At 64.6% G+C, this 12,729-nt stretch overlaps 1 protein-coding gene across 2 annotated transcripts; it reads left to right on the top strand.

Annotated features, from left to right (window-relative positions):
* Positions 1–1,011: 1,011 nt before the first annotated feature.
* On the top strand, positions 1,012–11,845 carry GPR153 (G protein-coupled receptor 153). Of its 2 annotated transcripts, XM_032361386.1 has the most exons (7): positions 1,012–1,229; positions 5,357–5,821; positions 6,184–6,613; positions 7,775–7,882; positions 8,179–8,371; positions 8,906–9,090; positions 9,247–11,845. In XM_032361386.1, the coding sequence occupies exons 2-7, from the start codon at positions 5,466–5,468 to the stop codon at positions 9,901–9,903; spliced, it is 1,929 nt and encodes a 642-aa protein (XP_032217277.1). In that variant the 5' UTR covers positions 1,012–1,229; positions 5,357–5,465; the 3' UTR covers positions 9,904–11,845. The 2 variants fall into 2 exon arrangements, with proteins under 2 accessions (XP_032217277.1, XP_032217278.1); XM_032361387.1 differs by lacking the exon at positions 7,775–7,882.
* Positions 11,846–12,729: the final 884 nt, after the last annotated feature.

A 12,729-nucleotide genomic window follows, 5' to 3' on the forward strand; every position in this document is an offset into this window, starting at 1 on the left:
AGGTACACGGGAAGGGCAGAGCTGTGCCAACAGCCCAGAGTGATGGAGGCCTTGTGCCCAGGGTGTGTGGTCATGGGCAATCTAGAGACAGGAGAGTGGAGACACACAGTGTCCACTGCCTGGATGGGAGATTGAGATGCCACCAATCATTCTCTTGTGACTCCAGCCATCTCCAGAGGCGCCCCCAGTCAAGGACACTGATAGGATGTCCTCTAGATGTCTATGGGTGGCAGCCTGTGCCCCTGCCAGGAGTGTAAAGTGGGTTGCTCCTGGGGGGGGGGGGTGGCGGGCAAGAGTTCTGGGTTGTAGGCCTGGCCTCTCCTGGCTGTGTTGTCCTGGTTCCAGCTTGAGAACATTTCTGAGCCCATGGGGGTCGGGGCAACCACCTGGGACCCCTGTGGTATGGACCCCCCACCCCTGCTGCCCAATACAGGATGAGTCTGAATCCTTAACTGGCCCAAACTCCCACCTCCTTGCCCCAGGCCCTGATCCGACAAACTGCCCAGTTCCTGGAAGGAGCTAATCCTCAGATGCCCCACGTCCCCTCCACACCCCACCGCTATTGTTCACCTTAGATGTGGCTTCCTCCGGGAAGGCCTCCAGGAGCCCCCCATACCCCTGGCCCTAGGTTCGTTCTGTCCTTTCTCGCCCCAGGCCCCCTTGGCCCGCCAGCCACCAGAGCTCTGGGCCTTCTCTTTCCCAGTGGGCTTGGAGGCGACATCGGGGCAGTGGACCGACCCGAGACGGCGACGAAGGGGACGCCCTCCGTAGGGGGCTGCAGTCCCACGGCGGCGAGGGGCGGGAGACCCAAGGACCGACGGATGCGCGGACAGACGGCCTCCGCGGCGGGCCTCGCCTCCGGGGGCGGGGCGGTCCGAGGGGCGGGGCGGAGGCATGCGCCCTGCTCCGCCCCCCGCCCCCGGCCGCCCGAGCGCAGCCAGCAGAGCGGCGCGAGCCGAGCGCTGCGGCGGCGGCGGCGGCGGCGGCGGCGGGAGGGGAGGGAGCGGCGGCGGCGGCGGGAGGGGAGGGAGGGGCGGCGGGCCGAGCTGAACCGAGCCGAACGCGCGGGCCCCGGGCGGCGCCGCCAGGATGCCCCGGCCCGCGGGCCGCTCCGCCGCCAGCCACCCCCGCGGCCCCCGGCGGCCCGCGCTTGGCCGGGGAGCTCAAGAGCCGCAGCCGGAGCCGGAGGCGGGAGCAGCGAGCAGGAGCCCCGGGCGCCCGAATGCAGGGTGAGCGCCGCCGCCCGAGCCCGAGCGCGGCTGGGTGGGAGGACCCCGGGACGGAGGACCCCCGGCGGGAGGGCTCTGGGCAGGGAGCGCTGCCTGCGGTCTGTTGGTCTCACGGTCTGTCCGACGGGCCGCGCATCGCCACCCCCGACTTGGGGACCTTCGGGGTAACTTCCCTGGGGCCGGCCTCTTCCTCGGTCTCTCCCCCGCCCCTCCCCCCAACTCCGGGTCCCGCCCCGCGGCTTGCAGGGAGCGGGGACGGCCAGTCTGGGGGTACTGGGCCCACCCCCCTACGCAGAGTAACCCGTTGGGGCGTCCGGCCCCCGGGTGGGAGCTCGGACGCGCCCTCGGGGCTGGGTGGAGCTGGGGGTCCCGCTAGGGACCGGCGGGCTGGGACGCGCCGCGTTGGGCGGGAGCATCGGAGAGCCGAGAAGCCGGGACCGCGGGACTGGGGGGCGGGCGTGGCGGGCGGGGGGCGTGCCGGAGATGCGGAGGCTCCGCGCAGCGAGCCCCGCCCTGGCGGCGGCGGGGCCCGGCCTTGCGGGCCGGTGAGGGGCAGCGCGGGCGGGGCGCAGCTGGGGGCCGGCGGGCGCGGCGCAGGCCCCGCGCGCGCTGGGCGGTGAATCTGGAGGCCGCCTGGAGCCCGGGGAATCCTTTCAAGTTCTGGGTTCTCTTTGTTGCGCAATAGAGCCCCGGGGCCGCGAGGCTTCATTGGCCCGGGGCCGTGACGTCACTCGGGGGCCCCGCCCGCAGACCCTGCGGAGGGAGGCTTCTGGGCCGGCCGGGTCCCACGCGGGTCACGCCCTGCAGTCGGCCCTGCGTTGTGGGACCGGGGGTGGGGGGGGTGGGGAAGGAGGGGCTCCAGGATCTGGGCGAGGCGGGAAGCCCTGACCTGAAACGCTGGGGGGACGCTTGGAGCGTGTGGCGGAAGAAACTTCCCAGTGGGGGGCGGCGACACCTGGGTGTGGCCCACACTGGCTGGAGCCGAGCCTGGGGTCTGGCCCTCCAGGTCTGCGGCTCCCTGTGCAGAATGAACTGTGGGTGCCCCATCAGCCTGGAGGAAGGGGTCTCCCAGCTCCTGCACGTCAGCCCCCCTCACCGTGCATTTGGGGACCTTGGCATTCAGTGACATTCTTCCCTCACCCCAGCGCCACCGCTCTCAGGAGTCCCAGGCTCCAAACCCCTTCTCGCACTTCCTCCCTGTCTGGGTGCGGGTTCTGAGCCTCAGTGTTCCCATCTGCAGTGTGGAACAGCACGGCCCAGCCTGCAGGGGTCTCTGAGTTGAGAAAGGTAACCTCAGCTCAAGGAACCAAAAGTGCCTGTTCCTGCTTGGGTTTGGGTTAAGGTTAGGGTTTGGGCTTGGGTTTGAGAGGCCAGGAGTTTGATGTCAGCCAACTGGGGCTTGGGTCCTGGTTCAGACACTTCATAGCTTGGGCAAATGGTTTAACCTCTCTCTGTCTTTACTGGACTATCTTTAAAATGGGGATAATGTCAGTATCGACCACACATCATCCCTGGGAACACTAACTGGGAAGTGTGCCTGTTCACACTGCTTGCTCCCACTCCAGGCAAGGCATGTTCTCCTGCCCACAGACCTAGAGCCTTTGCCTGCAGTGAGACACAGGCCAGACAGGGAGCAGAGCTGGCACCGTCAAAGGTTATGCCCGTGACAGCCGGTGGCCCCTTCCCCACCACCCTGCCCCAGTGGGCCCAGGGTCTAGGGTGGAAATAGATGCTGGCCCAGCAGGTGCACACCGAGTCTAGCTTCCTGTTTGACAGCGTAGAGATCACTGGTGTCTGCGTCTGCCCACCACGGGCCCCCACAGCCAACCTGCTCTGCCTCAGGCTTCCTCGCCCCAAGGCTGGGCTGTCCCAGGTTCTGCTCGGGGTGGCTGTGTCTATCCTCAAAATCAGTGCCTTGGCCCTTAAGGGACGGCAGAGCTCGGTGAGCTCACAGGGCTCTAGTACAGACTTCCACGTGGCAAGCACTCATTGAGCGCTTACTGTGTACTTAGCTCCGTTCCATCGCGGAGCTTGTCTACCACCCAAAGCACCTTCCCAGGTGATCCTATCATGTCCAGCTCACAGAGGAGAAGAACAAGGCCCAGCTGAGTCCGTAACTGGCTGGCGGGCAAGAGTCTAGCAAGCTCTTTACCCAGCCCCATGTGGCCTCTGTGTGCTGAGGTCCAAGAGGTTTGCTGGACACTGGAATGGCTAGGGGAGGGTCCCGTGGGGCCACCCCACCTCCTACACTGGATCTTGGGTGGGGAAGAGGAAGGTGCTCTGTAAGCAGAAGCCTGATGTTAGGGAAGGAATTTCCCTGTCTCCAGAACCCCCCCCCCAACCCCTTAGAAGGCCCTTAAGGAGCACTGGCGTAGTCCAGAATGCACTCTTCCCCTTGGTCAGGGGTCGGGGCAGGCCCGCAACAGGGGCACAGGGGTGAATGCGACTCATCCCTGAGAAGTCCTTCAGTATTGGGGATGGGGCGGGGGGGTCGGGCCACAGAGACACCAAAAGAACTCTAGATGAGACAGGAAGGGACGCCTGACACCCAGACCAAGCGGTACTGCTTCCCCTGCCTGGAAAGCCAGGGCCCTGCTGTGGCCTGTCCATTCCACACTGGGTAAGAGCCCCTGGGGATCGCATGGCTGTGTCTGGAACAGTGGGTGCTCATAATGTGTTGGAGGCCGTGGGGCACCGGAGTGGCTCAGTGGGTTAAGCCTTCGGTTCAGGTCATGATCTCAGGGTTCTGGGATCGAGCCCCACATCGGGTTCTCTGCCCGGCAGGGAGCCTGCTTCCCCCTCTCTCTCTGCCTGCCTCTCTGCCTACTTGTGATCTCTTTTTGTCAAATAAAGAAAGAAAATCTTTAAAAAACAAAAAAATAAGGTGTTGGATGCAAGAGGATTGGAACCCGTGAGATTAAACGGGGTCCAGAGTAAAAAGGGCCAAGTGTCGCAGGGCACACAGTAGGCCTTCACTTAGCATTGTACTTCTCCCCAGGCTGCCTCTTGCAGGCTATGGCCACGGAGGCCTATTGTGGGCCTCACATCAGAGGGACCAACCGGGTTCTGCACAGGGGCGGGGTTTGGGGCTGCTCGGCAGGGAAGGGGTGGGAGGGACTTAGAGCCCTGCAGTCTGGCAAGACGGAGAGCCTCTGCTACATGTGTGTTCTGCTCAACATCCTGTGTCCCGGGCTCATGGCCATACGCTCTTGGCAGTTCCTCCTTGGGGTCCAGGTCTGGTCCCTCGGCCGTCTGCAGGCAGGCCCATGCTGTCCCAGGCATCCACAGCATAGTACTGGTCGCCTCCCCAGAGTACCCACTGTGTGCAAGACGAGGACCCACAGCATAACCGTGACCACCACCCAGAGCAGCCACTGTGTGCGAGGTTTAGCCCAGGGCTTTAAAGACATGGCATCTGTCCACCCCAGCCTCCCCCCGGAGGAATCATCATGGTCCCCGTTACAAAGGATGTGGGTGCCAGGACCTTGCTTAAGCCACACAGCTAATATGCTGGAACTTAATGGTAGCCCAGCCTGTGGCGGCGCCAGGGCCTGCCAGCCACAAAGCCAGTAGGAGGCTGACCTGGGCCAAGTAGGCTGCCGTTGCCAAGATGGCCATGGAAGTGGTCACCACGTCGCCCCTACTGCACAGGGAGGTTCAGGGAGCTCACCCCCAAGGCATGTCCTCATTTGGCCAAATGAAGTGGGACAAGTTAAGATAAGGGGCCCTGATGTGCCCTGCAGACACATTGTTTGGGTTGTGTGAGATGTGAGACACTCAGGGTGAGGGTGCTGGTTCCTGGCAGGGCTAGGGCCCCCAGGGCAAGAATGCCCCCCGGGACCCTGCCTGGTTGCTTCCCTGAGAAGGCAGCTGTCCCGGGAGCAAACCCAGATTCCATACCTTGGCCAGGAGTGGGTGGAAAGGAGGGTGTTCACACTTATTGGGGACCCCTGGCTATGTCCCCGGGTGCCAGGGACATGGGCTAGAGGCCCTGGAGTAGAGAAGAGGGCCGAGCAGCCCAGTCCAAGCCAGGACCACGCAGGTCAGGGGAGCCCCAGGAGCTTTGATGCCGCAACCAGAGGGACCATCTCAGAGCACTCATTGGCTTCTCCCCACCGCCCCCACAGATGCTCGCGGTCCCTGGTGTCTTGGAGCCCGTGCATGTGAGCGCCGCTGCTCCGAGCCAAGCCCTGGCCCCGAGGATGTCTCAGCTGGCGGCCAGCTCCCGTCTGCACCATGAGTGATGAGCGGCGGCTGCCTGGCAGTGCGGTGGGCTGGTTGGCATGTGGTGGCCTTTCCCTCCTGGCCAACGCCTGGGGCATCCTGAGCGTGGGTGCCAAGCAGAAGAAGTGGAAGCCGCTGGAGTTTCTGCTGTGCACGCTCGCGGCCACCCACATGCTCAACGTGGCGGTGCCTATCGCCACCTACGCCGTGGTGCAGCTGCGGCGGCAGCGCCCCGACTACGAGTGGAATGAGGGTCTCTGCAAGGTCTTTGTCTCCACCTTCTACACCCTCACCCTGGCCACCTGCTTCTCCGTCACCTCCCTCTCCTACCACCGCATGTGGATGGTCCGCTGGCCCGTCAACTACCGGTGAGCCCGGGCGCGCGCTCGCGCTTCGGCGCCTGGTGGTCCTGGGGGGGCGCGGGGGAAGGGAGCACAGAGGCCCCTGGGGCACGGGGTGCAGAAACGGCCCCCTGTGCTGTGCTGTGGGCAGGCCGGAGGCACGGGAGGGGCTGCTCTGGGCTGCACGCCTGTGTGTGCGGGCGTGTCGACGGTGTCCAGCACGGAAATGCTTGGCGGGAGGGATGTGCCACCACCACCTGCAGGAGGATCCCCTGGGCAAGGAACAGGCCCCATTTGCTGGCCGTTTCATGATAATGAGGTACTAGGAGCCCAGGGCTCTGGGAGGACCCTACGAGTGACCCCTCGCTCCTGCCCCCACCGCATCCCAGGCTGAGCAACGCCAAGAAGCAGGCGGTACACACGGTCATGGGCATCTGGATGGTGTCCTTCATCCTGTCCGCCCTGCCGGCCGTCGGCTGGCACGACACCAGCGAGCGCTTCTACACCCACGGCTGCCGCTTCATCGTGGCCGAGATCGGCCTCGGCTTCGGCGTCTGCTTCCTGCTGCTGGTGGGTGGCAGCGTGGCCACGGGCGTGGTCTGCACCGCCATCGCCCTCTTCCAGACGCTGGCTGTGCAGGTGGGGCCGCGGGCCGGCCACCGCGCCTTCACGGTGCCCACCATCGTGGTGGAGGACGCTCAGGGCAAGCGCCGCTCATCCATCGACGGCTCTGAGCCGGCCAAAACCTCGCTGCAGATCACGGGGCTGGTGGCCACCATCGTCATCATCTATGACTGCCTCATGGGCTTCCCTGTGCTGGTGGGTGAGCCTGTGCGGGGACTGGGCTCTGGGGCAGCCCTGGGGCTGGGCATGGGTGCTGGTGGGTGAGCCTCTGGGGGGACTGGGGTCTGGGGCAGCTCTGGGGCTGGGCGCACTCCAGGTATCAGGTGGTTGAAGCCTCCCATCTGGTCCCTGGTGGTAGGAGGGAAGGCATTATCGCCCTCTCCATTCTGTAGATTTGGAAACGAGGTTCAGAGGGGTACCATAACCCACCTAAAGATAAAAGCCCATGTCAGGGGAATGTGGAGCCCAGGATCTTTCTGGCACACTGTAGAGGACGTTTCCTCACCAGAGGGAGGCCCATTCGAATCAGAGGGTGTGGAAGGAGGGGGAACATAGCCACTTGGCCCAGAAATGAAGTCTGGGTTCAGCAGCCGGACCCTCGCACCCAGGGCTCCAGCCCAACCCCTTGAAAAGTCTGGACTGGGGTATGGAGGGGTTTCCGGGCAAGGATTAGTCAGAGACTGTCCAGGCAGCTGGGCAGGGCTCTCTCCTTGAAGTTACTGTAGGACACAAGCTCCAGAAGGTGGCAGGTGGGGTGGCAGCCTCATAGTCAGGGGACACACTCGGGATGCGGTGGCCCCACTCTCAGAGGGCCTGGTAAGCCTGCCCCCTCCACCGCCGCTGCCAGGTACTGGGTTCTGTGTGCAGCAAGGCCCCGCGTCCCCAGCCTGTGCTGATGGAGGGAAGGAGCATGTATAAAACACAGAGCCAGAAGGGGAGAGCGGTGGGAGGAAAGCCCCCCCAGCTTCTCTTCAGGGCACGGAGGGAGTGTCGTTTCTGGAGCCCACTCCACGCTGCGAGCCTGGCACAGTGTCTGTCAGGGATCCTCACTTCACTCTGTGGGGTGTTCTTGGCCCATTTCACAGATGAAGAAACTGAGCCCAGAGAGGTTCAGCACCTTTTAGAGGGTCACACAGCTCACACAGCAGAACTAGTACAATGAGTGTATCCTACCCATTTCTGCTCTGTTGGAATAATTAAATGTCACTCTGGGTGGGGGAAGGAACTGTCCTGGAACAGGAGTGAGGGCCCCTGGGCAGGGACCCAAAGCCTACCTGGTTGATTCTCAGACTCCTTTGAGTCTCCTCTGAGGTCCAAGACCCACACCTCCCGCACCGGCCCCCACCCCGCCCCCAGGGTAGGCCATGTGTCCACAGAGGCGTGGTGATGGCAAAAGAAGTACCTGAACTGGGAAGTTTGAGACCTGGTTCTCCAAGCCTGTTTCCTCTTCCCCAAAAGGGGTTGGTAAGCCATGCCCGCACCTCTGTCCTGGGGCAGTCACGAGGCTGGCATGGGGGAAGGCACTCTGTGAAGGGCTGTCCGTGTGCACACGGGGCTCTGGCTGTTCGTGCCCGCAGCCGGCAGCTCCTGGTGGACATGCCCTTCTACTCGCACTCTGGCTTTTTCCTGCCCAGGACCCTGTAGCTCTGTCTGTTGCCTCTCCCTCCGGCAGGTGGGACAAGTGAGGCGGGGCGGGGGCGGGGGAGGGTGGCTGTGGCCGGGGATCCTGCCAGGTGCCAGGTCCAGCCGTGTCCCCACAGGTGGTGAGCTTCAGCAGCCTTCGGGCAGACGCCTCGGCGCCCTGGATGGCGCTGTGTGTGCTGTGGTGCTCGGTGGCCCAGGCCCTCCTGTTGCCCATATTCCTCTGGGCCTGTGACCGTTACCGCGCGGACCTCAAGGCCGTCTGGGAGAAGTGCGTGACCCTCATGGCTAACGATGAGGACTCGGACAATGGTGAGGGCGGCCTGGGAGCGGGCCCCCGGGAGAGGGGTGAGAGCAGCAGGATCACCAAGATGGCTGCATTCTCTAATGTGCTGGAACCCCTAAGCGACCTAAGTGTCCTGTGGGACATTCTCCTGTCCAGCCTGACTGTCCCAGGCAGTATCTGTGGACACCGGACCGAGCGCATTCCCCACAACTTCCACCCTTAGAGGTCCCCCGGGGCCTCCCGTAGACCCCAGTGCTGTCTCACCTGGTGATGAGCATTACCCTCCGCTGCGCCTTTGCGAGGTACCGGGCACTGTCAGACCCTACCTGTATTTAGTTCCCCCAGAGCTCACCCAGTAACCATGCCCCATGGCGGAAGAGGAGCAGCCTGGCTCAGGTGCTCTCCGCAGTCCCACAGCTAAAAGGTGGCACAGTTATGGTTTGAACCCAGGCCTCTGCCCTATGCCTGTCTCTGAGGGTCGCTGGAACTCACTGTCCGGGGACAGTGAGGAAACCCCCCCGGGGTTTCCACGGCCCTAAGCTTTTGCTCCCGCCCTGCAGATCCCAGCCTGGAGGGCGGCATCCCCCCGGACCTGGTGCTGGAGCACTCGCTCGACTACAGCTATGGCGGCGACTTTGCGGCCCTGGACAGGATGGCCAAGTATGAGCTCTCGGCCCTGGAGGGGGGCGCACCCCAGTTCTACCCGCCGCGGCCCTTGCCGGAGAACAAGATGCAGTACCTGCAGGTAGGGGCAGGGCAGGGCTGCGGTCGGCCGGGCTTACGCGGGGAGTGGGGAGAGCGGGGAGGGTCATGCCCTCCCCAAGGCCTTGCCTCGCTGAGCCCCGCGCCGGTCCCCGTTTTCCAGGAGGGCCGCCCGGGTTAACCCCGCCCGTCCTGACAGGTCCCGCCCACGCGACGCTTCTCCCACGACGACGCGGAGGTGTGGGCCGCCGTGCCGCTGCCCGCCTTCCTGCCGCGCTGGGGCTCGGGCGAGGACCTGGCCGCGCTGGTGCTGCCCGCCGGGCCGGAGCGCCGCCGCGGCAGCCTGCGGGCCTTCGCAGAGGACGCGCCCCCGTTCCGCCCGCGCCGCCGCTCCGCCGAGAGCCTGCTGGCGCTGCGCCCCCCGGCCCCCGACGGCGGCCCGCGCCGCGCCCGCGACTCGCCCCCCGGCAGCCCGCGCCTCCGCCCCGGGCCCGGCGCCCGCTCCGCCTCGGCCTCGCTGCTGCCCGACGCCTTCGCGCTGACCGCCTTCGAGAGCGAGCCGCAGGCCCTGCGCCGCCCGCCCGCCCCGCCGGGGCCCCGTGTCCACAGCGCGCGGCCGGGTGAGGACGCTGCGCCCCCTGCCGGCGGCGGCGCGCAGCGGAACCCCGGGCCGCGCCCGGCCGCGCACGCGCACGCGCACGCGGGACCCCTGAGGACCGGCCTGAGCGCGTCGTGGGGCGAGCCCGGGGGCCTCCGCGCGGCGGGCGGCGGCAGCACCAGCAGCTTCCTGAGCTCGCCCTCCGAGTCCTCGGGCTACGTCACGCTGCACTCGGACTCGCTGGGGTCCGCGTCCTAGGGTCTGCGGGCGCTTCCCCACGCGCCCCCGGCGGGCCGGGCCGCCCGCAGGGACCAAAGCACCAAAGATGCCATGCTGACCCAGGCCGGGTTCCGGGCGGCGCCACGCGGGGCCCACGGATGGCGCCTGGCCAAGTGCCAGCCCTCCCTGCGTGACTGAGCCATGGGCATCGCCCCGAGGGTCGGTGGCTGCCCTGGACCGCTGCTGGCTACGGCATCACGGGGCAGAGCGAGGCTGGGCTTGGGAAAAGGCAGGCTCTGCACGCCCTGATGTGCCTCGCCCAGCCTGGGGCAGCAGCATTGGGGGGATGGGAGTAGCAGCAAGGAGCCCAGGACGAAGGCCACCACCAGACAGAACAAAGCCCAGCCCTGCAGGAGCCATGGGACTGACTGCACCTGGCTTTCCACTTTGCACTGTAATTGTCTCTCCCCCGCGGGGGCAGGGTACAGAGGGTCTCTAAGCACAAGGGTCTACAGAGCCCAAACAAGCTCTCTGAGCAGGTGTTCCTGCTGAGCAGTTCTGCCTCGGTTTCCCATCTGTAATGAGCAGGTGACCATATTAACTCACAGGACTGTTTGGAGCAGTCTTCCGGTCCGTGCGCACCAGCCCCTGCATGGGTGTGAGAGCATTTAGGGCCCTCTGTGGGTCCTTTGTGGGGGTCAGTCTTCAGTGTGTGGCCTGCTGTGGCCTTTGCACCTGAGGCCTCCCACTCTCAGTGCCCCTGGCCTCCCCAGGAACTCACCCCACCCACACCCCAGCTAAAGCACAACACTTTGCATCGTCACCCACCTTAACCATTGTTAGTGTCCCCGCCCTCATCCGTCTCTCCACCAAGCCAGCCACCCGTAGGACTCCCACCATAAAGATCGTGGGTCCATGCTGGGAAAGAACTGAAGCCAAGAGAGAATGGGCTTCCTTATCCTGGCGCCCCTGGGGAGGGGTCCTGGCTGAGAGGCCTCCCAGGTTCCCAGTTTAAGGTCTGGTTCCTGCTGAGGGCAGGGCTCTTTACTCTCTCGCTGGCCTAGGCTTTGCCATGGGCGTTGGGGAGGGGCTTGCTGGGTCTTCCCTGGAGAGAGACCTTAGAATCAGGCTGAGCAGAGGCCCGGGAACAGCTGTGACCTGGAGCTGAAAGGACAGGGGCAAATGCAGAGGTGGTCTCCTCCTAGACCTCGCCTCCCCACAATGGCCTCACACAGCACCCAGGGAAACCTGGAGCAAATCCCAGAGCCAACACGGAGCTTGTCTGCCTTGTGCAGCCCCTCCCCAATCCTCCCCACCTCTCCTGCCTATTGCCAGGCCTCTTTCTTCATCCCGCTGACAGGGTCTCAGCCCCAGAAGAGACCCCGGGGAGGGTCAAGCCTAGGGGACCGGATCCGTCTCTGCTTCTGAGGCCTCCCTGGCCCCTCACTGGGGGTTGGGGGGGTGATTAGGGGAGGGATGAGCTACTCACAGGTGAGCAAGGCAGGAAGCTGCGGGATGGCCTAAGCCACGGGAGGGGCTGCCTCTGGCCAGTGCTGCCGTGCCTTCAAAGACCAACAGGCCATGTGGGGGCAGAGATCTCAGCTGGCCACTGTGGCACCCACCCCTGCTCAGGCCCGCCCATTTGTCACGTTGGGTTTTTAATCTGTGTCCTTCATATCCGATGGCAATACTTGCAGGGAGACTTGGTACCCCAAAGTCCCTCCAGTTCTGGGTTTTACAGAAATAAAAAGGAGGGAGGACCCCAAACGGAGGAACCTGGGGCCTGGAGCTCCCTCTCACACTCCCTGAGCCTCCCGGGCCTATTGGCTGCCTTCGTCAGCAGCTTGACCTGGGCTCACAGGGGCGGGAGCCCTGTCTTCACACCACCACCCACCCAGAGCCAGGGATCCGTTTGTAGTTTTTTGACAACTGAGCATTTCTCTTCTGTACAGGATACAATAAAAACTTCCTATAATTTGCACCTGGCATTCCTAGGCTGCTTTCATGGAAACACTTTCCTAGGATACAGCAGCACTGCTCAGCCAGCTGTCCCAAACGTCTCTCCTCTGGGTTTGGAATCCCTCCTAGTGTGCCACCCTTTGGGTCGGTGTCCCTTTTCTATGCAACTACTGCAGGCCTCCCCCTTGCCCCCCCCTCGCCCCCCCAGACAGCGAGTGAGACCGGCATGGAACAGCTACGGGATGGAGCTGTGGGGTAGGCACCAAGGCCCTAGTAGGAGAAGCCCTAGAAGGCAGCTGGCAGCCTCGGCCTCAGGGGCGTCTAGCTCCCATGAGGTTGGCTCAGGAGGGCTAGGGGCAGGGGGCGGAGGGGGGATACCTCTCCGGCCGCTCGCGGGCTCGGGTGCGAATTTGGAGTCCGCCCCCTGGGTCCACGGTGTAAGATCGTCACCTAGTGGCTGGTGGCGGAATTAGTGCGGCCGTCCCGGTCGCCGAGTCGCCTCCAACGCACTAGCAGGCGGAGACGCAAGAGTCCAGCCCCCGACCCCACAGCGGAGACCCCCTCCCCGCCTGTGATCTAAAGAGCCTGGTGAGTGGAGTGGGGGAGCCGGGCCGCTCTCCCGCGAGTCTAATCAGAACGGATTCGGCACGCCGCAGAGCAGGGGCACTCCTAAACGGGAACTGTCGTACGGAAAGTCGATTATTGGTTGTTCAAAAGATGCACCCAAGCAGGCATCGTGAGAGAAATGTGGACCTTCGTGGTCTCTTTATACCCATTGCACAGGTCTGCCCTGTCTGTATTCTGAATCTCGAGCGGGACGTGCCAGGAGCTCTTCCCGGGCTCCGCGCGGTTTCCCGTCCCCGATCCCAGGCGCCGCTGGAGAACCGGGACCCCGGGCTAGAGTCC

This window comes from Mustela erminea, chromosome 10 (assembly GCF_009829155.1).
Source record: "Mustela erminea isolate mMusErm1 chromosome 10, mMusErm1.Pri, whole genome shotgun sequence".
NCBI classification, from domain to species: domain Eukaryota; kingdom Metazoa; phylum Chordata; class Mammalia; order Carnivora; family Mustelidae; genus Mustela; species Mustela erminea.